We start from the raw sequence: 24,553 nt of genomic DNA, 5'->3' as shown, positions 1-24,553 counted from the left end.
ACCCGCGATATTATTCCTGGCTTGGTGAGCTCGAGTAGTCATCCATCTTCGTAGGCAAAATTGAACAGAAAGTGATGTGTGACGAGGCCTTGTCTTGTTTGGCAAGAATGGGTATTAATACTGATGTTGGCGGAAGTTGCTGTACCTGGGTTATAGTTATTAGCAACTTCAAAATCAGAAACAGTCTTTGCGTTTGCCCTCTTACTCTGTCTAGAGTGCTCGAGTCCATACCGACCTGCCTCATTCCTAAAGCAAGCTGAATCGCTAACGAGCGCGAGAACGGGTCCTTCTCGCCAGCGTGAGCCATGGCACCGAGAAGATATTGAAGGTTTTGCTCGCTCTGCGACCATTGGGTTTCCATGTAGACTTCTAGAAAGATCAAGGATGCGAGATATGCAGAAAACCCCAAGAAATGGTCAGCCATGGCGCCCTCAACATCGCCAGTCGACTTGAGAGCGTTCACTATTTGCTCTGCCGACGGTAGAAGCCGAAGCCTGCTGCTCGCAAACATGTCTGCTGGGAGACCGAACTCTCTTATCTTTGCCAACGCCGCTCGGTGTATGCAAATGACTGAGGTGTGAATACCGGCATTGACGACGATGGCGTTCCGGTTCCACCCGCACTGCGGGAGGCGTATGCTCTCTGGGAGGTACAGGATCATGTTAGATAGGTCAGTGTCAATCCCTCGGTGTCGAGTCCAGTATGGACCATTTGAAATATTCTCGATATCGTCATTCGGGAAGGACCTGAATGTGTGCTCAAGAGTTCTGTAGAACGTATAGGCGGTAAGCACCTTACCAGCAAAGGGAGAATAAACCATAGTTCCTTGAAGGGCGTCTGTGAGCCAGGGAGTTGCTTCGTTGGTGCCCATCTCGAAGGCATCGTCGGACGCCGGTAATCGGGTCTCGATCTGCATCCAGTTGATACGTCAGCCCTTTGGGCTTCTCAAGCCTCCGCAATTCATTGATCTACTCACATCCTTCTCGTTGACTGAGGCAGGCCAACCTGTCATGCCACCCACGAAGCGATCGGAGCAGAAGATGGCCCACCAGGTTCTCCTCCGTTCTTCAACCTCAAAGTAGTCTCTTGGTGGAGGAAGCGGAGGATCAGTTGCCTGCTGCGGACTATCGAGACGGTGCAACCCGAGCATCTGGGCAATCCGGACACACTTGGACAGGCTCACAGACGCGCGAGAGAAGAGGAGTTGTCGGGACTCATACATCGCTAGCAAGCACCAACATTGCGTATGGGCAATGGTGGTAAAGTATTCTCCTTGGCCCTGGCCGAATGGGTTAGGATTGCTGTTCCTTCGTGCATTTCGGTTCATGAACTCACCTTCATCTCATCTGCCTCGGCATATCGCCTAGACCGCTGATAGAACGGAATTGCGAGGTGTGTGAGTTCCTGACATGTTGTTGCGGCTAGAGCCAAGACGGCGTACTGTAATGACATGGGTGGGCGCATGTGGGCAGGGCGATGTAGAGAGGCCATGTAGCGTGTGCGGTGCAACATTGGAGCATCTTGGTGTAGTTCGTCAAAATACAAACCAACTCTATAATGTCTCAGTTAGCACGGTTGGTCACACATACCACGGATCAAAGGCCGCAATAGGGTATGCTAGAAGGCGGAGGAATCAAGACGGAAGAGGCAGTGGCTCACAGTCGTTCAATCAGATGGCTGGGCGGAAGCTGCTCAAACTGACCAAGTCCAATCAATTCGTTTGTCGTAGATGGAACTTCCTCAGACGGTATGGCAGTCGTTTGAATGAAGGGGATGCCGTCGAACTCGGGCCCGTAGAAGGTCGACTGGCTGATGTCTGTTGCATCCTGGTTCCAATCCAGATCAAGTCCAGCTTCCTCACCCAGGGAGACGGGATCTTCCAGTAGTACCTCTGCTCGGCCGCTTTGCTTAAGCATGTCCTCCAGTCGAGCTTTAAGAAAAGGGTCAGTTGATGTAGCTTATTGACAATAGCGTCAGCGTCACTCACCTAATCGAGCCTCCAATGTGACGGGATTCTTCTTCCTAGTTGTTCGCCTCTGTCGCGAGTTTGGGAAGGCGCATTCATCTCCAAGCCGAACACATCGACTGCAGGTGGGCTTCAACCGATCGCATTTCACTTTGCGAGCCCGACACTGAAAGCAGGAGAGTGTGGTTGTGCCTGTGCTGGCGTGCTCGCTTTCCCGTTCCCCCTCCCACGTTGAGGCTTGGCTGCTCGTCCCTATAGACTGCATATATTCATTGCTGTTTGATGAAGAGCCAGCCCTGAAAGGAATCTCGTGCGCCATTCTGGCTGCTTGGCAACCCGGTCAACCTGCGGTGAACACGATGTGAGTATAGGTAGGTAGCGTAAAACAAGCTGAGCGTGAGCCAAACGGCAGGTTGAAGTTGAAGACTCGGGACAGCAGATGGTGTTCTCTCATGGAAGCAATGAGGGGTCTGATCTCTTCAACGGCCACTCCAGCTGTGCCTAGGCATTACTCATCAGAAGAAGCTGAAGTCATGGGGTCAGGTAGAGAATGTCCGAGGTGTGATATTCACCCGCGCGGGTATTACTCAGCGGTGCTTGGGTCCGCTTGGAGAGCCAAGAAGGCTCCCTTTTCCGTCTCGGCAACTGAAGACTAATCTAATTACGAAGTAGTACCTCGTGCACAGGTCACAGGTGTTTCAAATGCTACCGTAATTCGTACATTCTTTTGCCACAGTCCAAAGGAATTTCCCGATAAACCGTGTTTTAGCGGATCGAGTTCCTCCTCAAGCACGCTGTTGGTGGAACAATCGAAGCCTCTGTCCATGAGAAATCTATTCATACAGTCTTGATGCTAATTTAAACTGTGCTGAAATAGAGACAGCGCCCAGCCGTTGCTACCACAGAACACATCGATAGACTAGCCAAGGTCATCCGAAGAGGCAAGTCTTGGTAAGTGAAGATTGCCTCTGAGTATAGCAGACGGTTCCATATTCAGAAAACATGCCTAAAGTGCGTAACATCGGGGGCTTTTGTTCTTTCTAGTAATCGATCTCTATGTCTCGTTGTCTTCTCTGCTCTCAAAGCTTACGGGCTATCTACTCTGATACTCTGATACTCTCCCCTGTTTCTCCCTCTCCTAAATAATGACGCTGTCTTCGATGCGCTCCTGGTCGGTAACATGATATCCTCCCCTGACACATCCCCTGACACACCACGGTCATCCAGCACAATACTCTCTTCTCTGTCCCTCTTTTCGAGGAGAACGACAGGCACGGCCTTTGCCTTTTCCTCCAGCTCATAGTATGTCTCTCCCCCACTAAACACTCCGTCTGCCGCAGCCACCTGCGAAAAGACAGCCAACTCGCTCGACTTCCAGGCTGGCAGCTTCGCCTTGTGTGTCGACCATATGGTGGCGATAAGAAAGGCAAGACTACCGATTGTAGCCAGCAAGTGGAGGATGATCCATGGCCAGGCGACTCTGTAGACGGTGACGGGGAAAAAGGTAGTTCCAGTCACACTCTGTCCCTCCCCGGCGCCGTTTCGAATAGCGACGCTCATTCCGCTGGCCATCTTTTTGAATATTTTCCCAGGGTCGTGTTGCAAGTTCTCAGCGATGGGAGGATTGAGCTGTCTGCGGGCGACGAATCCGTGCGGAGGATCAAAGTTGTCTTCTTCTGTGCAATTTTCTTGCGTCTCCATGCACTTGGTAAAAGTCTGCTTCATCAAGGCACTGATGCTATACACGGTATCTGAAGCGAGGGACCAGTTACGGGATTCATCCCCCAACATAAGCTCAGTCCTCGAAAATGCGGCGACTGCTGGATCCCAGGCGAGGGACTCATAGGCATATTCGGGGAAGTCCTCTGCGTCAAGATAGGAGTTAGGATAGATCTGCCAAGAATCCTTTATGCGCTTGTGCTTCTCAAGTGTCGTTGAATTTTCCACGAGCGTTCCGTTTTTGACGGCAGCTGTATATCGTTTGATACAGTAGTAGAGACCGCACTCCTGAGCTCCCACCTTGGGTTCAGGCCACTGGACGAGTCCATCAGGAATAGAGCTCTCGTCAACAATGATGAAACTCTGGGCCCATATGAGAGTGTCCATCTTTGTCATCGCCAATGTCTTGTTTTGATCGCCGGTGCCGAACATGACCATGGTTAACAATTGATATGCCGAGTATATGTCATCGTCTCGGTCCAGGTTGCTCAGGTACAGACCATTAGGAAGGTGATACTCCGTGCACTCGCTAGTTCCATCGGGCGATTCTTGGTCATTAACCAACTCGGCAATCTGTAGTTTTTTCCTTCGGACCACGCGCTTCTTCAAAAAGGGTGTTATGTCATGGCACCGACTGCAGACAGCCAACGAGTCAAACGATCCGTACTCACAGTCGGCTGTAGAACAGTTGTAGACCACTTGGTGTCTAAGTCCCGGGTCAACGTCAGTGTAGCTGAGTTTAATCGAGATGTCCATCCCGGAATCCGGCTCTACAGAAGCAAGCATATCATCACCCGAAGGTACGAGGCGACCATTCTCCACTGAGTAGGCATCCGGCAGTTAGCTTCAAATGGTCTTTGGACTGTCTTCTTTTTCGAGAAATGTACTTACCAGTAAACTTGCCCTTGTTGGCTTGCCCCTCGGTTAGAGGCGAATTGACGTCGCCTCGAGAATAATAATCCGCCTTAGCAATTGAGGCCCGAGATTCGCGAGGGTCATCATCCTTTATTTTCTCTTGAAGCTGTACGAGCTGCTGGGCAAAAGGGTCAAGAGCTATAGTGAGTATGGTGACGAGGGCGCCGACTCGCACTACAGGTCTGTCAAAGAAAGGGCCGTCAGTCTGTGACTCTTGCTCAATGAATTCCTGGGCATCAGTTATTACCCGCCGAGAATACGAAAGTCCAAGAGCACCTTGAGACTCCCCAAAGGACCGCGGCTTGCAGCAGAAAAGTATTCAAAATCGACAAGACGACGAGGCTCGCTTGAAAACAGTAGCCAATTCCATTGACTGATGGTACTTGCGAGCATGGCGAGGAGGCAAACTCTGCTGGTCGTGGACAAGGTTGAGATGACGGCGTTCAGGGTGATCATAGGGCCGTCAAAGACACGTTCGCCGTCAAAGTTGATAAGGAGGATCACAATGGCGGCGACGGCAGCCGAGGCCAAGGCGATGGACCCGATCTCGAATATCCATTGTCCCAGAAGTGACTTGCTTGATATCAACTGCCTCATGGTGAGTTGATGAAAATGAGCGACAATGTGCGGCCAAGAAGCCTGAGGCGCCTGGGGGGCTTTTAGGCGCGACAGCCCGAACAGAATCGGAGCGGCTCTGCAAGTCCAGCCCTGTTTTCCTTGGGAGTTTTCACTTCTGCCAATGATAGAAAAGGATCTCCTGCCGTCAGCAATTTCCCTGCAAATCTTCCCGTTGTTGTTTCGGATGGAGGGGTGTCATAGGCTCACCTACGTTGAAGTGTGCTTGGCAGCGGCAGGCTGTGATCCCGCCCCCTTTTATAAATAGCCCATGGCAAGTGTAGGGCAAATGTGTGTTATCATTTTATTATTATCTGTAATGATTACAAGAAGCCATTGATCATAACAGGAAAAAACAGTCATTAATACAGGGTAAATTTTTGGATGCTCTGTAACCCGGGCTTGGGTCTGGGTAAACAAGTGGTTCCAATTCAAGTACTAAAGAGGTGGCTTCTAGAATGACTCCTGCGATATTGATTAGTATTCAAGTTGATTCAATTCATCCCATCCCGTGTTCTTCGTTGGGTGTTTCGAAGTCAGACCGGTACAATAGCCGTCGAGATGGGTTTAGCCTTGCCAAGGAAGGCTGACACACAAGACGGGATGTATATGCAGTCATCTTTGGGCCCCGGTCCGAACTCTGGATCCCTGGCAAATGGAAACTCGCCGATTTTATTTTCGTACTCGGTTGTGTCGGGGAAGTATGCAACCAACTGACAAGTCGGCCGGCCGTCCCCATTGTTAGGTTGTACTGATGCACTGTGCATGTCTTGGCAGGCGGATTGTATTACCTAGAAAGGTAGCCTACGGGAGTGGGGACTCGCTATATCGAGACAAACAATTAATCGCAATTGACTTTACGACTGCACGCGACCATGTTAAGAGGAGAAACAACCTGGACAAGATGGCTCTCGATGAAGCCAGCTTGATTGAAGCTGGCCTCATTTTGAGAGATCACGTGGACATTGCATTAGCTGCTTTTCAACCCTCCCAGCATCCATGGCAGCCTGGTCCAGAACTCACGACCCCCGCACTCAGCCGCAATCCTTCCCTCCATTTCACTTTGCGCAGAACTTGAGGACAACCAATCTCCCTCCCAGCGATCAATCGCCAGCGATGAAGCCGACCGGTCACGGCTGAGAAACGAACGATGGAAGGTCTTGGTGTCGCCGCTAACGTCATCGCCGTCGTCGATCTCTCCGTCAAGGTCATCGCATGGCTGTCCGAGTACGCGCAGGATGTCAAGAACTCCAAGCCCGAGCGAGCGAGACTGCTGCAGGCGGCCACCCAGCTGAACTCGGTCTCACAACATGTCCAACAATTGCTACAGAGCCCACGCGGGGCGAAACTTCATGCCTCAAGGAAGCTCGCCCAAGCAATGGGCGACGGCAAGGCGCAGCTCTTCTGGCTGGAGGGATTGCTGTCGAACCGCGGGCGATTCAGCAGCTTCATGTGGTCTTTCCAGAAAAAAAAGGTCGAAGAAGCGATACTTGAGCTTGAGCGATGCACGGGCATCGTTCACAATGTCCTTCAGGTGGACGTCGCGTAAGTTGGCCCTCCCGTCCCTACCCGTCCGACTAGACTCGGGCTGACCCGCGCCTAACAGCGACGTGATCCTAAAAATGGACGACAAAGCCGAAAACGACCGACGACGAGTAGAAGTTGATCGAAGGAGAATGGAGGTTGACCGACAGAGAGTAGCGATTGACCGACTCCCCTTCGCCGACGGTGCTTCCTTTGACTCTCGAGCTGAACAACATAACCCGACTTGCCTGCAAAATACCCGAGTCGAACTCCTCAACCATATAAACAATTGGATCCATGATCCCAATGGCAAAACAATTTTCTGGCTGAATGGCATGGCGGGCACGGGAAAGTCCACCATATCGCGCACGATCGCTCGTTCACTTGCCAGCCACGGTCTGCTTGGAGCCAATTTCTTCTTCAAGAGAGGTGAGACAGATCGAGGCAACTTGGCCAAGCTCTTCACCACGATAGCACGTCAATTGGCCCTCAGTCAGCCAGCACTGGGTCCAAAGATCAAAGAGAGATTCGATTCTGACCCTACCATTGTCGGAAAGGCGGCGCAAGTACAGTTCAAGACCCTCATTCTCGACTCCTTCTCCGCTTGCGCCCACCTGTTCCGAGATGGGACGCCGCTCGTCATTGTGATTGATGCTCTAGACGAATGCGAGCGAGACGAGGACATCAAGCTCATCATCAATCTCTTTTCGCAAACTCGAGATGTTCAGCGTCCACGACTCCGAGTCTTTGTCACCAGTCGACCAGAACTGCCAGTGCGACTTGGCTTCAGTGCTGTCGAGGGCAGGTGGCAAGATTGCATCCTACACGAGATCCCTCGTCGCGTCGTCGAGCGCGATATTTCTCTCTTTCTCCAATACCAACTCAGCGAAATTCGGGCAGGCTGGAATTCTTCCGTCACCAAAAACCGTCAATTACCACCAAATTGGCCCAAGCCTACCGAGATCCAGTCACTCACCGAAAGCGCAGTCCCTCTCTTCATTTTTGCAGCAACCATCTGCCGTTTCATCGACGATCGTAAACACGGCAGTCCTGCTCGACAGTTGGAAAAGGTGTTGCACCACCAGAACAGGAGAGGCGCTTCCAAGATGCACATCATCTACTCACCCGTTCTGAGCCAGCAACTGGCCGATGCATCCGCCGATGAGAGGCAACACATCATTGAAGAGTTTCGACGAGTCGTCGGTGCTATCGTCACCCTCGCCAGTCCTCTCTCTACTATCACGTTGTCACGACTCATCGACATCCCACAGAGCACAATCGATGACAGGCTCGACATGCTTCACTCGGTTCTAAGCATTCCGAAATCCCCAGATGCCCCAGTCAGGACACTGCACTTGTCCTTCAGGGATTACCTCGTCGACACGGCGACTCGTGCTCAGAATCCATTCTGGATTGATGAAAAGGCTGTCTCAAGGGACTTGGCCAGACGATCCTTCGGATTGATGCGAGATCACCTCAAGCCTGACATCTGCAGTGTTCAAAATCCCGGAACTCGTCGCTCCGACATGGATCGTAAACTGATCGATGAGCGTTTGCCGGGCGTGGTGCAGTACGCATGCCTGCACTGGGTGTACCATCAGGAGTTGGCTGGCCTCGAGGAGGAGGATATTATGCTTGTCTATGACTTCTTAACTCACCACTTCCTTGTCTGGATCGAGGCTTTGACCCTGATTGACCGTGCGTGGCAAGTCTCGCAGCTGATCACCAACTTGCAGACTGCCCTGGTATGTACTCCGGTTTCTTTACCCGACTCTGCTTGCTGACATGTTGCAGTCTCAGTCACAGTCGCAATCCCAGAACGCCCAGCGGCTCTCAGAGTTTCTTGCTGACGCCATGCGCTTCCTGGTTTCCAACGCCACCGGCATAAATCTCGCTCCGCTGCAGGTGTATTCCTCTGCGCTTGTCTTTGCACCAAAGAACAGCCCCATCAGGCAAGCCTTCAGGAGTCAGATTCCTTCGTGGATTACTCTGGTACCATTAGTGGAGCCCGACTGGGACACTTGTTTGAGGGTGCTGGAAGGTCACCGAGGTCCAGTCAACGCCGTGGCCTTTTCATTAGATTCGTCAATCCTTGTCTCAGCTTCTATGGATCGAGCTGTCCGAGTCTGGAACTGGGACACAGGAGAGTGCATCTACGAACTCAAAGGCACCCGTGCTCCCATTTGCGCCACGGCTCTGTCGCCAGATGCAGAGGTTGTGGCGGCAGCGGCTATCAATGGAATCATCCGCATCTGGAGTCTAGCAACAGGGGCTTGCGTACACGAGTTGATGGCGGATAACGGCGAGATCTCCTCAATGGCCTTTTCCGCCGACTCCAGGTTCTTATCAGCGGTGTCGAGTGACATGGCCATATACTCCTGGAGCCGGGATACAGGAGCATGCGTGCAAGAACTCATGCCACCCGGCGGCATGGTCCGTGAAGCCATCCTCTCGCCCGATCTCAAGACTATTGTCTCTTACGGCAATGGCATACCAACCAAGTTCTGGAACTCCGGCACAGGCCAGGCCTCGTTCACTCTTGATCGCTATGAAAGGGCCTTAATCTCGCCTGACTCGAACCTGGTGCTAGCATACTTCTATTTCGACATCTATGGCCGAGGCGGTTACTCCTGGAGCTCCAAGTCCATGCATGTCTGGGGTCGAAACAGCGGCGCACTTCTCTGCGAGCTGATAGACAATGCTGGAGAAGGCCCAGGAACTGTGGAAGTGGCTGCCTTCTCTCCCGATTCGGAAACGATAGCCACGGGCTCAGTCAAGAAAGTCCAGATCTGGAGCTCCGCAACAGGCAGATGCTTGTCCACTTTCGACAATCTTCCGTCGGATGTCAAAAGACTGGTCTTCTCGCCCGACTCGAAATTTCTGGCCTTGGCTTTGCTTAACTCAACCATCCAAATCTGGAGCCTGTCTGAGAATGCTTGCGTCAACATCCTTCAAGGCCACTCAGGTCTCATCAACTCGATCCTTTTCTCCCCCGACGGCGCGGTTCTCGCATCTTTCTCCATGGACCAGACCATCCGGATTTGGGATTGGAAGCGAAGTGTTGATGAGCCACACCACCCTTTCGGAACAATAAATCAGATCAAGTTCTCTCCTGACAACACCATGATAGCAACAGTGTCAGTTGATGACATGCTTCGAATATGGAACGCCAACACAGGAGAATGTCTACACGAACTTTCAACCATGGAGTACGATAAAACCAAGCTTTCAATCGTCTTCTCTGATGACTCAAGCCTCGTGGCGCTAGGGCAGTCTGCTAAAACCTCGAGTGTCTGGAATACACGGACAGGGGACTGTGAATGGCAGTTTGAGGATGCACTGGGGTCCATTCGTCTTGCCCTCTCTCTAGACTCGCGCAGCATCGTCACAGGCTTGAATGGATATGGCGAGATCCGTGTGTGGAACCGCAGGGGCATGAATTTCGAGGTTCAGGAAGTCTTCCCGACCACCGGATATGAGATTCTGCACTTGGCCTTGTCCCCTTGCTCCAAATTCATGGCAGCAAGCATTCGCCCAACGCACTACCTAGACAGCGCGGCAGGCAAATTCCAACTCTGGGACCTACAGACCAAAAAGCTCATCGTCGACCAAAATAGCACTTCGGGGCCTCGTGAGCTCAACTTTGGGAAGGTGTGGTTCTCGAGCGATGGCGCTTTAGTGGCAACAGATCTGGAAGGCAACCTGTGTATATGGAGGCTGCCAGAAGGACGGTTTATCTCGAAGCTTGAAGACAAGACCAACTCAACCTTGGCAAAGATACCCTTCGCGGCATTCTCAGAAAAGGGGCCATATGTGGCGACTACTACATCCTATGCGGCTACTCTGGACAGCCGGGTCCCCTTGCCGTGGGCCGAGGTCTGGAACTGGCAGACCGAGGAGCGTCTGTTCAAGATTATGGATCTCACTCATGCGATTCATCAGCTTTCATTCCTGCCCGGAGACAGAGGCCTCCTCACAAGTGTCGGAGAGTGTCCCCTCCCCTCAGACTTGCGAGGCTTGACCCATAGCCGGCCTAACCAAGTTATGCACTTCCGTCAAGAACTTAGAGTCGATGTCAGGACATGCTGGGTCAAGTGGCGAGACCATGACATACTCAAATTACCGACCGACTGCCGAGACTGCCAATACTCGGTGTTAGGGTACACTCTTGCTATCGGGTGCAAAGCTGGCAGGGTCATCATTATTAGGTTTGATAGGAGGATGCTTGAAAATTTGCGGATTGAGGCGCAGATGCAGTAGTGGATATACTGACAAGAGATGGGAACGCGACACGATACACAGGATTCAGGATAATTAATAATGTAACCCATATGACGAAGCGATTTCGGACCACATAGCAACAGCATAGCATTGGGCAATACCCGACCCGCGGACCCAAAACCGTGTCCACGGGTCCGATCCCTTGATTTCCACACCGGTCTAACGGGATCATGGAAGACCAATCAAATTCCTTTTTCCGTTACCAATATCAAGATCCCGTCTGCTAAGAAGCGGCCCGACAAGCGGACTGCCACCCCGGTTTCCTGTTCTGGCAGAATTGTCTCAGGAGATCTAGATCATGCGGGACCCTGGTTATCCGAAAGGGTTCGGAATGGAACTTGTCTCTCGTATTTCTCCCAATAATAGAATCGAGACATGAGATCGGTGTCTCGGCGGAGATGTGTAAGATGGAAAGGAGGTTGCGGAGGCAGCTCCGAGCCTGTTAGGGAACGCGGAACATCGGCAGTCTCGGCTACTCGAGTAATTGAACTTGTTACTGAAAGACGTGGAAAGATCATGGATCCATTAAGGAGTGTGTTCTGGATAGCAAGAAGACAATGATTGGGTTTTTTTATTTTTGGTTTTTTTGAGAGCGACAGATGATGGAAGCTGACTTGGGGTATCATCGGTAAGTAGTTTGTCTGAGGTGGTCACAACAGATATTGTGAGCTTGCAGCTACGATATCTTTCCCAGATGTTGAACGTTACACTTGTAATATATGATAGGATACATAATACTTGCTTCAATACTACAATTCCTATTACGAAAAACAGTAGACGGTATCGGGTAGGCGTTCACGTCCGATCGCTGGAACGGAAATGAGCTGGCGGGAATCCGAAAGACATCATTGCTTCGTCCGTGACTAAACACGACCATGATGAGGAGCTTCGTGCCGTGTCAGTGGAGTCTAATGATGGCCCTCGGATGGTCCGCCAGCTCACCGACAAACGGCCTAAACAGGGAGGGAAGATTGCTTCGCCACTTGGACTTTTTTGACGCTGACTGAGAAGAGGGAGCATTGACGGAAGAGTAGAAAGGTATTTAAGGAGCATCTGGTTCCTTCGAACCTATTCATTCTTCATCACCATCAACACATTAACCATCACAACATCTAAACAACCACTCTACTTCCAATCACCAAGATGCACTCCATACTCGCCACCATGAACTGCACCTTCCGCGGCAGCAAGTGCCAGTGGGTTGGCACCGCTCCCTTTTGCGGCCACCACGCCGACCAAGGTGGCCACCTGGGCATCGACCCCCCTCACCAGGGCTGGCTGACTGCCACCGACACCGAGGACGAGAGTCTCAGCGAGCTGTTTGATCGCAAGGGCGAGGCTTTCCGAGACTGCAGAAACGACTATGGAAAGGGCTGCTTTACTGGTTACAAGGCTCTTTACTGCGAGCCTAGCAAGGAGTAGATTTTCTTCCACTGATTAAGGTACGGTATCGTTAAACTTGAGAATTAGAAGACGGACTAATGATGAAGACAGCTACCTACAGAACCACACAGCTCACAACCAAAGCAACACAGGTTTCGGGAAACATGGGTATCTTGAATGTCACAAGGGACAGGACGATTGATACCTGATCAAGCTTAACACCGAGGAGCCTTTTCACTATGGAGTATCATGTTATGAGAGTGAGGGTAAGGATTCATATTTTTATAGAAAATTTGTGACTTTGAATCGGCATTTCGACGGTTCATAGTCCCTATTATTTTTAACTTGCAGCCAACCCAGTGGAGTCTTACCGATTTGAACCACATTAGCTCAAGTCCGTAGGCAAAAAGCCTTTGGTTTTGCCAGATGAAGGAGGCGCTTAGCTGATACTTGACCAACACCCCTAGCGCTTGGTCTATGCCCGCAGGTTCTATGGTCTGGAGAATTTCGTTCACAGTATCCATGCATGAATACAACCTTGTCTGTTCTTCTGGGGTTTATGGAAACGTGTGCATTCTGGGGGTGGCGTTTCCTTGGCGATTCGGAACTAACGCCAATCGACTGAAAGTGCGAGACTCACCTGCAGGTCTGCACTGCAAATTTAACCCCCTCCAAGGAGAAAAATGTCACCTGACACCTGCCAAAAGCATGGATATCCTGCCTTGAATGGGGCCTCCTGCACAAAGACATCTCCACCAGAATCTTGGCGCAAATCAAGTGCCTCTTATCTCCCCTCGTTATCATGGAGGAGGAAATGTCTCGGATTCACCTCCCTCATTGGGCAATTTTGCCCAGTCTTGATTCGGAATAAGATTGATCAACCCCGCAGACACTCTTGAACCTTGGATTATCGATTGTCCTCCTTCACCTTCATTCATCTCATATAAGTTATGATTTGAGTAAAATTACTTGAAAATGAGCATATACGTCACCGATCTTACCGAAGCCGATATTCCTAGCGCAGTAAAGGCTGTGCAGTAAGTACTTAGCCCGGGGTGTTTCTCAACAAGTCTGAACGACTGCACTGTTTGGCATTGGGAACAATTCAAGCTGAGCATAGTACATCGAGGTGATACAAGCTGACGTACTAATAGACAGGCTTTTTCGGGAGATCCATACAATGTATGGGTATACGACCATACCAAGGTAGGCGGACGTTACTCTTTGCCTCTCAACAACCCCTACAACTTGCGCTTGCTGCTTATCCCGCCCTAGTCTCAACGTACCTCTTCAAGTTGCACTGTTGACTGATTGATTGTCTCTCCAGTTTAACCCCGAGCGGAATTCTGTGTCTCTAGGCATAAGGATGCGGTGGGGCATGCGGAATGGAATATTCCATGTTGCAAAAGAAGAGGGGAGCGACAAGGTACTTGGTGTTGCCATGTGGCTACGTCCCCAGCCTACAGATCAACCTCCCACGTGGAATGACTGGTTGGAGGGTTGGCGACTCTACATTGGTCAAATTTGGATGAACCTTTACTATGGCAGGGGAGGCCTCAATGTAAAGGTACCATGACATCCCTCACTTGTCACACCAAGAAGCTAACCCGCGACGTAGCGATATTACATCTGGAAAGATGCCCAAGCCAAAGCTCAATCAGAGCTCTGGACTGACCCCCGAGGATACTACTTTCTCAATATCATGGTGGTTCTACCAGAGGCACAAGGGAAGGGGGTTGGTGCGCAGATGATGAAGGCCGTTACGGATCAGGCTGATGCTGAGAATATGAAGTGTTATCTGGAGTCAAGCCGTGACGTTCCTAACGTGGCTATTTACGGACGATGGGGATTCAAGTTTCAGAAGGATATGATTTGTGATGATGGTGGAGACGCAATCAAGCTGTTTACTATGATTAGGGAGCCAAATGCAGAGCCTGGGAATGGGAGGCAGTCATGATAGCAATGGGTACGACGGTATCGGTAGTTGAGGATATGGGAGCATCAGAAGTTACCCATTAGTAACACTGAACAAGCAATACTCAGAAATCCCCAATATGGGTACACATGATCCCATGATGCTTATCTACACTAACAGATACCGGTCTCGGAACCGACGCTTGCCGCTTGTGTACACTGTCATTGAAGCCCCGAAGTGCGGGGTCCCGGCTTACCTCTATCAGTTAGCCGTTCGGACCCGAGGGAGGCCTTATAACCCCGCCTGTTTCTTGAATCAAGACTTGATAACTGTTTCTTCCTCCTTCATAAGCACATTGAGTTGTTGAAGTTGCTGTAACCCCTGCACGGACTAGTATCTACCAGCATTCAGGCGTCTCTTCAAGTATGAATCACCATTTCTCAACGTTGATTACATGAAGCTAACCATCAGAATCAGAATACACAATGGCGGCTTACGAAGCGACAGTTGCTTCGGCGAGGGCCAAGCGTGATGAGTCCCTCGCCAAGGTTTCCCCCAAATTGGAGGGGATCCCAGAGGAACTACCCCTCAACTCCCAGGGTCTGCCCAAGGCCATCTTGACCGAACGTGAGATTGAAATCACCGAAAACTACTCCGTCACAGAGTTGCTTTCTCTTTTGCGAGAGCGAAAGATCAAGGTGGAAGAGGTCACGAGGGCGTTTTTGCGGAGAGCCGCGTTGGCCCAGGCTGCTGTACGCCCTATGCCTTGTCATCATGTCACAAAGTGGATACTATCGGCTAACGACTTTAGACAAATTGTCTTGTGGAACTCATGTGGGACGAGGCGATTGCCCGTGCTCAGCACCTCGATTCACTCCCCGAGCCGAAAGGAATGCTGTTTGGTCTTCCAATCTCCACCAAGGAGCATCATGGCATGGTGGGCGAGAATGTCACCACCAATGCATCATTTGTAGCCTGGATTGGCAAGCCTCATGGGTCCAACCTGCTCTATGACACTCTTTACGATGAAGGTTGTGTCTTTTATGCGCGAACTACTCAACCGCAAACAATTATGCACCTCGAGACTATCAGTGTTGTCTATGGTCGAACGGTTAACCCCTATAACCGCGACCTGACATCTGGAGGAAGCAGTGGTGGTGAATCTGCTCTTTTGGGTATCCGTGGAAGTATCTTGGTAAGGCGCGTCCCACTCTGCTAAGAAAATCTCTAACGATGCTAGGGCGTTGGTGGTGATATTGGTGGTAGCATCCGATGTCCTGCAGCCCACGTTGGTGTTTACGGGTTCAAGTATGTGATCCAACGGTTATGAAATACGAACCAAGTCTAACTGTTCTCTCCAGGCCAACTCTCAAGCGCATCTCAGTCATGGGCGGACGAGCACCCATGGCTGGCAAGGAGACCATCGCCTCAACCCCAGGCCCCATGACAGTCGACCGTGAAGCTCTGGAGCTGTTCATGAAGGCCGCCCTGGCATCCAAGCCTTGGAAGATTGACCCTTCGCTGACTGTCAAGGAATGGACCCCGTACACTTTTACGAGACCTATCAAGGTCGCCGTTATGTGGTGGGATGGCGTTGTGCAGCCCCATCCCCCCATGACCCGGGCCTTGACCGAAGTTGCGGAAGCTTGTCGAAAGGCAGGCATGGAGGTTGTGGATTGGGATCCCGTGCCGCTTTTCCATGACAAGGCCTGGGATATCATCTCCGAGTTGTACTGGCCTGACGGTGGCGAGGAGGCTCTCAAGACTATGGAGGCTAGTGGAGAGCCTATTCTGCCCCTCACCAAGTTTATCATTCAGGAGCAGCCCAAGGTCAAGAACCACACTCAACATGAGCTTTGGAAGGTACGTGTCCATTTTCGAGTGTCCAAGTTTCGGCGCTAACATGTCTCAGCTTTGCACTGAGCGAGAGGATTACCGCGCTGCATACGCACGCGCCTGGACAAACACAGGTAAAGACGGACAAGAGGTCGATGTCATCCTCTGCCCACCCTCTTTCGGAGCCGCTACACCCCACGATCAGTCACGCTACTGGGGATACACAGCCCAATGGAACCTCCTCGATTACCCAGCAGCAGTCTTCCCAGTCACGACTGTCGATCCTACCAAGGATGTCAAGAATACTGGCTACGTGCCCAAGAACGACCAAGACAAGTTTGTGTACGACATGTATAGCCCAGAGAAGTACAAGGATGCTCCCGTCAGCTTGCAACTTGTTGGCCGACGACAGTATGATGAAAAGGTCCTTGCTGCGCTGAAGGAGATTGAACATGCTATGGGTAGAAACTAGAGCATATTAGACAAGACTAAAATGTTGAATTGTTTTTAATACACAGCATCATTTGCATGCAGCTCATTATCCTCTCTATGCTCGCTTATCTGATGGTGCTGAGGATACGACCTTCTGACTCAGCTAACCCATCAAGGGCCGCCCTTCAATTATAAGAAAGAATGCCTTCTAGCACATCATAGCATCATCCCAGTGCCAAGACGCTGGGAATGCAACAAGCGTGATTTTGAGCACCGAATAATTCTACTCTAGCCTAAGTATGTACATCTTTTCAAGGAAGCCTTCGAGGTTCAACACTCTCCAAGGTGGGCTTCACTGGCAGGAAGAGTCCCGTATCTTGATCAATGTACAGCTTGTCGATAGTAGTCTCCCTTTTGAAGCCACCACCACCAGGAATCTGGAAGCGATGATAAACAATGTACCACTCATCAGTTCCAGGAATGTTCAGCACCGAGTTATGTCCCGTGCCGAGAATGCCAAGAGAGGTATCTTTCTGCAGGATAACCCCTTGGTAAGTCCAGGGACCAAGGGGGCTAGATGCCGTGGCGTAGCCGACGCGGTAGTTCTCAGACCCGGTATCATCGATAGAATATGTCAGGTGATAAGTTCCATCGCGATAGTTGACAAAGAGACCCTCTCGGAAGTTGACGAGTCCTTCAATCCTCTTCCAGCCGGGCTTGAGAGAAATCATGTCGTCAGCCAACTCGGCGACAATGGGTACGCCGTTGCCCCAGTAGATGTAGTACTTTCCAGTCTCTGGGTCTTGGAAAGCAGCGGGATCGATGGATTGGTTGCTGACAATCTCTTCATCCTTGGTGCCTTGGATCATGGCCTTTGACTGGGCCTTGAAGGGTCCTTCGGGGTGATCGGCGACAGCCACTCCAATGCTCTTGTGGCCTTCTGAAACTGAAGGGTTGTTACCGCTATGATAGAAGTAGTATTTTCCATCTCTAGCTGCGAAGCCAGGCGCCCAGGCATTGCCGGTGGCCCAAGGGACGTTGCCGTTCTCGCCGTCGAGGACAAGGAAGGGCTCCTCGCTTCTAGTCCAAGAGACGAGATCTTCAGACTTCCACCAGAAAAATTCGTTTCCACCCCATCCTGGAAAGCCATCAGTCGTGACGTAGAGGTAGTAGGTGTTGTTCACGACGGCAATGTTGGGGTCGGCCCAAAGGCCTGGTAGGACGGGACTATCTCTCTTAACGAGAGCTCGGGAGAATGCCCCCTTGGCTGCGAGAAGAGCCAAGAGAGCACTCAAGTTGGACCGAGACCAGAGATGCATAGCAAAATAGTGAAGGAGACTCGAAGTATGGACAGGACGATGGGCTGAGCGTGATCATCCAAAGCATCACCTTTGCTGTGCTGTATTTATAGTACTAACTTGCCGGCCCCGGCTTCCCCGGATCGCTCCAGACTTGGAAAGTGACAGCCGATCATAGAAGTTTCTCCGAATTTTAAAGTTGGCGATAGAATACGATTCGTGCGCAAGACAAACAAACACGCTACCCCGCGAGTAGACGTTGCATTGCGGGGATGGCCCGTGACTCCAGGTTAAGCGCTCAAGTCGTGATGTAGGATACTCTCAATACATCCGTATTTAAGAGCGCAAGGGGGTCAACGCCCGGCTCCTAGCCTTATTTGGGCAGTTTGAGCATATTGTAGATGTAATATGGCACGTCAGTCAGGCCAGTCGACGTGATAATACTCCTCCGAGGTTTTGGGGATGTAGAGATTCGTCATTGGTGCCCAGAATGTTGTTGTCTTGGCATAGTCCCATTAATGAACGGCTACTCGGCCTACAGGGTTCATGACTATTTTCTAGAGAACGGAGAAGCGTGATAGCCTGTGTTTACCTGTCGCATGCTGTTATTTGAAAAGGCTGGACTCCAGGAAAGGTGATGGTAATGGAAGTTCATGTCTAAACGTGTTCGGCAGTGTCTCTTTTCGGTCCATGGGAAATGTCATCTAACAAATAATGTATTGATCAATACCTATGATTCAAGGATGGGTACTCATTGTATATAGTGTAAGATTTCTAGTTCCAACATTTATACTCGTTAGAATCACATTCAGTTCCATGGGAGCGGAGCCTCGGAATAACCTCGCAAGCGACTGATCTGATTGACTCGTCCGAAAATCGGACCAAAGTCACCAGCCTCAAATTAATGTCTCAGCTCTCGTCAGTGGCTGGTTTAGCCCCCAGCAAGCGGGAGAATAGCGGTCCAACTGTTCCCCGACTGACCCATGCCAAGTGAGTTAGCATTCCAGAAGTTCGTGTTTTAGCTGAGTAATGGGGGCAACCGGTTAAAAATCCTCCCGATTGTTTGGAACTTTTTGGTGCATCGTGAGGCTTCAACTTGGATTGAGGCTCGGCGACTTTTTAATCGCCATGAGAATAAAAATGCAAGTCAGCAGCTGTTTTATAGTAGAAGTAGAAAACTCACCAAGAGCTTCAAAAACATCAAAATGACAACAAAACGAACAATTCTCCTGACGGGCTGCTCTGATGGCAGTCTCGGCTCTGCCCTCGCCATCGCCCTTCACAAACGCGACTGGCGCGTCTTTGCCTCTGCGCGCAACCTTGCAAAATTGACGGCCGTGAAGAATGCAGGCATTGAGTGCATCCAGCTTGATGTTGGTTCCGAAGAGTCAATTGCTGCTGCTGTGGAACATGTCAAGCAACTGACCGGCGGCTCCTTGGATGGACTCGTCAACAATGCTGGCACAGGCTATAGCATGCCCATTATCCACATCGACATCGAAAAGGCTCACGACTTGTTCGAGCTCAACGTCTTTTCCATCATTCGTGTCACTCGGGCGTTTCTACCCCTGCTGCTCAAGTCAGACCGCAACCCCATCATCGCCAACAACACCTCAGGATCAAGCCTTCTTGGCTGTGCGTTGCCTTTCCAGGGAGCATACGGTGCTTCCAAAGCTGCGGCAACCAGCATAACCGAAAGTCTTCGCATTGAACTTGACCCTTTTGGCATTCGTGTCATCAACCTCTTGACTGGCGGTGTCAAGTCGACCTTTCATGACAACTCCCCTCATCCTGTGCTTCCTGCGGACTCAATCTACAACCTTGCCAAGGAAGACATCGAGGCCACAATGTCCGGAAAAGAGAAAGGCATTGTCAAGCCCGATGCGACGACATGGGCGAATCAGGTTGCTGCGGATATTAGCCAGCGTAAACCACCGTATCTAGTGTCGAGAGGAGGAAAGGCAGGTACAGCTCGACTCGCCACTTTGCTTCCTATTGGCTTGACAGATGGTACCATGAAGAAGATGGCGGGTATAGATGTGCTGGAGAAGAAGATTCAAGACAAGGGTGGGTTGGAAAAGATCAAGCAGTCTTGAGCCAACAACCTAGTCTTGCCCCGGCGGAGCTCCAGTTTCTGTCCCTGGTTTATTTCTTATAAGAAGCCAATTTTGAGAGCCTGCGTCGTGCTTTCTGCCGCGATCTTCGATTCGGTTCTCGCCATTTGGAGCGCGTCGCGTATGGTGTCGAGGTCTGGGATATTGTGGATCTTGTTGACGAGGGATAGTGCGCCTATGGCCATGACTTTGACCAGGCCTTGGGGAATGGGCTGGTCTCGCGCGTTCGATGCACAGGAGGGCTTCCCTGAGGTATTTGCTAAGTTGCGTGGCCTGCTCGCAGAATTCGAGGCGTATGAGTTCTGCTTTGGGGCTGTTGTTTCAAAAATTCGTTCTCGCTGTTGTGAAAAGTTTTGCCCCTCTTTTCCCCCCGCGCCCGTCCTCTAGGAGCCTTTCGTTCCTCAAGGCATAAGGAATGTAGCTGCACTCTAACTTAAGAATAGGCCCGAGACGCAAGCGGCGCGATAAATTGCGGCCTGAACTACTCAGTAGTCCGTTTGCGTCTAATTGATTTATATATATAATAGTATCGGCATTTTAGCTGGATAGACATCATTTTAAACAGCTCCCTAACATTATTCCTAAACTCCTCTAGGCTACTGACTTTTTCATTCTCCTAACATGGATACTTCGAGATGTTTTCCTTGGGTAAAGTCGCAAAAGCCTCGGCCGTATAACTTCAACACCGATGATGTGCTCCCGGTTCATTCATCTGACGATAGATCTTTATACCGAAAGGTCTTGCTCAGTTGGACTCTCCATTTTGACGATGTCCTTGACACTGAGATGCTGCAAAACTCACTTAGCCTCCTTCTGAAAACAAGCAACTGGCGGAAACTCGGCGGTAGGCTGCGGCAGACGGTAAATAAGATCTTGAACACGAAAGAGTTTATGCTAACAATTTCAGGCCGACGGGAAGCTGGTTTTGCACATACCAAAAGAGTTCACGCCCGAGAGACCGGCAGTCCGATTCTCTCACCAGTCCTTCGGCACTTCCATCGATCAACACCCTCTTGCTCGTCAACTACCAAGGGCAACCGAGAATCGTCCATCCAAACACTTGGGCCCAAAGACATTTCGGTTGTTCAGTGCACGTCCAGATGCCCCAACTAAACTTCAAGACCTGCTACGTGGCGATGAGCCGCAACTATCGGTTCATATCACGTCCTTCAGCGACGCAACACTTGTCGGCCTGCGATGGCCCCATACAATGACAGGGGCAATTGGGTTGTCCGCGTTGATGAATGCGTGGTCACTCGCACTCGCTGGTCGATGGAGTGAAGTTCCTCAGCTTCAGGGCGTGCATGAGGATCTGTTGGATGAGGCTGATGCGCGGTTTGATCCGGATCAAGAACCATATTCCCTAGCACAAGCACAACTAAAGGGGCTTAAGCTATTGCGATTTGGTTTACGATTCTTCTTCAGGACTTGCTTTCGTCGGAAAAAGGAGCTTGGGATGCTTTACTTGCCAGCTTCTTTCGTCTCAAAGCTCCGCCAAGAAGCATTCAACGACCTCAAATCATCTTCCAGTGAACCAGTGTTTGTCAGCGACGGCGACGTTCTTTGCTCCTGGGCTACGCGAATGATGGCTCGTCAGCAGGGAAAGCAGCGACCTGTTCTAGTTCTGAACATTTTCGATATCCAATCCCGCCTCAAGTCAATCTTCAGGCCGGAGCATGCGTACGTTCAGAACACAGCTTTCGGGTCTTTGTCGATATTCAGGTCAGGCGAAGTCTCCAGTACCTCGTTCGGAAAAACCGCCTTCAGGATTCGCGAGGACTTGATCCAGCAGTCCACCGAAGAGCAGATTCTCGCCCAGTTACACCTTTCCAGAGACGCCGAAAAGCTTGGCCATCCACTCATCTTTGGAGAGCCGAAATCTCTTCTTCTTATGATTAGCAACTGGACTAAAGCCAACTTTTTCGAAGTCATTGACTTTTCCCCCGCAATAGTAGAAGGAAAAGGGATCACGAAAGCGGGATCCCTGAGGCAGGGGAAAATAGTTTATCACCATTCCGAGGCTCTAGCCCAGAGCCCTATGGCTACCAACGTATTTGTTATTCTGGGAAAAGACCAAGAGGGTAATTATTGGGTTGCGTCGTCGCTCTCGCCTGACAGCTTAATAGATGTAGAAGATGCCGCTAAGCGAGAGTAATTTATAACCATTTATATATTAAGAGTAACGTACTCCACAAGCGAGTGTCTTAAAAATCTTGACCTTTTAACGTACATCATAAGCGAGTGAGCCAGATAAGCGAGTAAGCCAAAAATCCTTAACCTCTCGGACTAAAATCATAATAAAAACACTATAGATAATTTAATTAATTAAAACCACTCGCTATATTCTTCCCTAGATATCTTAATTACTACCTAATAGATCCTTGTATTATGACCGGGCTTATCGCAGACACTATAACGCCGAATACCCGGTCGCGTTAACCTCCCTTAACCACCACTTCTCGATAATTCAGCCACTACCTGCGCATCTACATCCATTTGATCAATTACTTGCCTTCCTTCCTCTACTGTCATTACCCCTCTTTTGTGTAGCCGGGTTCTTTTTGCCCTCCGGCGCCGGCTTAGTGCCTCATTTGCTAGTCGAAGCTCTCGGACCTCTGCCCTCACTAGAGCCATCTCATGCATATTTCCCTAGACGCCTCAATAGTCCAAGCCACCAGACCGATAATTGGCCAAAAACGCGATAAAATGGACTCAGCCCCTCGTGACATTTCAGCTGCGATTGTTGACCTCACACTTTGTCGAGCGGCCTCTGTCGCTCTTCAGAGACCTCATGGCTGATCCTCTGAGTATCGCCGCTTCTGTTGTTGGCCTGGTGGCTGCTGCGGGCAAGGTCTATGGCGTCTTGTCCAATTTTGTTTTCACGGCTGTGGACGCGCCCAGCTCCGCAGCCTCAGTTCTCGGGACGGTTGAACAGATGAAGCTGACGCTCTCCTCGGTGCAATCCCTCATCGACTCTATCGAGACTCTCGACCCCTCTCGGAAAGCCTTGATCCAGCTCGATCATCTTTCTATCGTTATAACCCATTCCGTCTTGACGATTTCTGAGCTCGAGTCCCTTGTCTGTCCCAAAGATGGGCTAATGCACCGCCTTCGATGGGCATGGAGTGAAAAGAAGGTCATGGGCCTCTTGCCGAGACTTGAGTCTCAAAAGAGCTCGTTATCGTTGATGGTGGCAGTTTTGCAGAGGTTCGGCATACCCACAGAACGTACTGGATGTCACTAACTTGAGCTGCTATATAGTAAATCCGAGCTGGAGGCTCGCACCAGCCATACCACGCTCCTTTCCAAAGTGGACGAAGTCTTGCAGCAGAATGAAGCCCTCGCACATCGCTTACAGCGTCTCGAAGGTAACCTCATGATGTCTGATAGCCGCTCAGTCAAATTCTTTGATGATGCATCATCCATCATCTCCAAGAGACTGTCTTTTCTGAGCGTGAGAAGTGTTGACTCCTCTTCCTCCTCCATCTCATCGACATTACAGAAGAGACAGTCCATCACCATCACGAGTCCCTCCATCGTCGCTAGGAATGACTTTGAGCTAGCGCTTGAAAGATCTCGAGTATACAACCGAACCCAGTTGAACGAATCTGACATTTCGTTCACGTCATCGACAGCACCAACTGATGCTTGGAGTATGCTGTCAGGTTTGAGTTTGAACGACATATCCATCGTGTCGGCTTTCCGGCTTCCGATCACCCTTGACGATATTGACCTCCTGGCGCCTGGGTCAACCTTCTCCATATTGCTTACTGAGCAGCTAACCGCAACTACTACAACTTCTACGGTTGTGGAGGGGCCACCCAGACGAGAGGATACTCAGACACCAATCCAAGCAGTGCCGGGGCCAATAAGGAGGCCAACTGGTGAGCGTAACAAGGGCTCGACGCGACTGGTTGCCTCTGCTTTGAGAGGCTACCAGGCTAAAAGAGCTGTAAAGTATGTTTCAGAATGCAGCGCGTATGATAGGGTTGCTAAGAATACGTACAGAATCGTCGTCATCGGGGATGACAATGCAATGAAGAACAAAATCCTTCAGACTTACGCGTACCCGAGAGGCGCCACATCACGCGAGTATACGCCAAAAACCTTTGAGAATTTTGTTGTGGAAGTCAAGTAGGTGCCCAAGCTAACATCCTATCAGACTGTTAACACAGAGCAGGGTTAATAACCACTTGACACGACTAGCGCTGTATGATACGACCGGCCAAGAGAGGTACATGCGGCTTCGAGTTCTGGGCTACCAATCAACTAGCATATTTCTTGTGCTTTCACGGAAGACAAAGTCAGGCCCTGAATTGTACCAGGTTGAGAACAAATGGATCCCTGAGATCATGGAGCACTGCCCCGGGACCCCTTATCTCATAGTGGGGACATACAGGAATAAACCTGGGGTGGAAGCACTGCCTGATAACTCAGTTGAAGGCGGCCGGGTCGCGGAAAGGGCTGGCGCAATTGGCTACACTGAATGTGATGTGGAAGATCCTACCAGTGTGAGCGCAATGTTTGGCAAGGTGAGAACATCAGTCAACCACAG

The 24,553-nt window shown here is 50.6% G+C and overlaps 6 protein-coding genes across 6 annotated transcripts; 5 read left to right on the top strand and 1 right to left on the bottom strand.

Annotated features, from left to right (window-relative positions):
- Nucleotides 1–10: 10 nt before the first annotated feature.
- Nucleotides 11–2,231, bottom strand: NECHADRAFT_51679 (uncharacterized protein; the record flags this gene model as incomplete). Its single annotated transcript, XM_003042292.1, has 6 exons — nt 11–910; nt 977–1,279; nt 1,336–1,552; nt 1,660–1,739; nt 1,872–1,930; nt 1,988–2,231. 6 exons carry the CDS (start codon nt 2,229–2,231, stop codon nt 11–13), a joined length of 1,803 nt encoding a protein of 600 aa, XP_003042338.1.
- Nucleotides 2,232–6,365: 4,134 nt separating this feature from the next.
- Nucleotides 6,366–10,999, top strand: NECHADRAFT_51778 (uncharacterized protein; the record flags this gene model as incomplete). Its single annotated transcript, XM_003042379.1, has 5 exons — nt 6,366–6,760; nt 6,891–8,484; nt 8,558–9,176; nt 9,456–9,799; nt 10,640–10,999. 5 exons carry the CDS (start codon nt 6,366–6,368, stop codon nt 10,997–10,999), a joined length of 3,312 nt encoding a protein of 1,103 aa, XP_003042425.1.
- Nucleotides 11,000–13,350: 2,351 nt separating this feature from the next.
- On the top strand, nt 13,351–14,454 carry NECHADRAFT_72697 (uncharacterized protein). Its single transcript, XM_003042378.1, has 4 exons — nt 13,351–13,440; nt 13,558–13,609; nt 13,731–13,970; nt 14,022–14,454. Exons 1-4 carry the CDS (start codon nt 13,379–13,381, stop codon nt 14,358–14,360), a joined length of 693 nt encoding a protein of 230 aa, XP_003042424.1. The 5' UTR covers nt 13,351–13,378; the 3' UTR covers nt 14,361–14,454.
- Nucleotides 14,455–14,659: 205 nt separating this feature from the next.
- On the top strand, nt 14,660–19,980 carry NECHADRAFT_72692 (uncharacterized protein; the record flags this gene model as incomplete). Its single annotated transcript, XM_003042377.1, has 8 exons — nt 14,660–14,741; nt 14,796–15,070; nt 15,130–15,513; nt 15,559–15,626; nt 15,680–16,181; nt 16,231–16,578; nt 17,099–17,386; nt 19,072–19,980. Exons 2-8 carry the CDS (start codon nt 14,804–14,806, stop codon nt 19,978–19,980), a joined length of 2,766 nt encoding a protein of 921 aa, XP_003042423.1. The 5' UTR covers nt 14,660–14,741; nt 14,796–14,803.
- A 639-nt stretch (nt 19,981–20,619) lies between these two features.
- On the top strand, nt 20,620–22,153 carry NECHADRAFT_86526 (uncharacterized protein; the record flags this gene model as incomplete). Its single annotated transcript, XM_003042376.1, has 2 exons — nt 20,620–20,859; nt 20,906–22,153. The coding sequence occupies 2 exons, from the start codon at nt 20,620–20,622 to the stop codon at nt 22,151–22,153; spliced, it is 1,488 nt and encodes a 495-aa protein (XP_003042422.1).
- A 1,845-nt stretch (nt 22,154–23,998) lies between these two features.
- NECHADRAFT_9036 (uncharacterized protein) lies at nt 23,999–24,488 on the top strand (the record flags this gene model as incomplete). Its single annotated transcript, XM_003042375.1, has 2 exons — nt 23,999–24,132; nt 24,179–24,488. Coding segments are annotated over 2 exons (444 nt in total), but the record flags the coding sequence as incomplete, so codon positions are not given.
- Nucleotides 24,489–24,553: the final 65 nt, after the last annotated feature.

This window comes from Fusarium vanettenii (genome assembly GCF_000151355.1).
Source record: "Fusarium vanettenii 77-13-4 chromosome 11 genomic scaffold NECHAsca_36_chr11_2_0, whole genome shotgun sequence".
Taxonomy (NCBI): Eukaryota; Fungi; Ascomycota; class Sordariomycetes; order Hypocreales; family Nectriaceae; genus Fusarium; species Fusarium vanettenii.
The sequence above is the reverse complement of the archived record's forward strand: the minus strand, read 5'-3'. Positions and strand labels throughout refer to the sequence as shown.

Excerpts from the sequence above, each read along its gene's own strand:
- NECHADRAFT_72697 (XM_003042378.1), top strand. The coding sequence starts at position 13,379 with ATGAGCATATACGTCACCGATCTTACCGAAGCCGATATTCCTAGCGCA. Across the intron at positions 13,441-13,557 it reads AGCGCAGTAAAGGCTGTGCA|ACAGGCTTTTTCGGGAGATC; the intron begins GTAAGTACTTAG and ends ACGTACTAATAG. Across the intron at positions 13,610-13,730 it reads GGGTATACGACCATACCAAG|TTTAACCCCGAGCGGAATTC; the intron begins GTAGGCGGACGT and ends TTGTCTCTCCAG.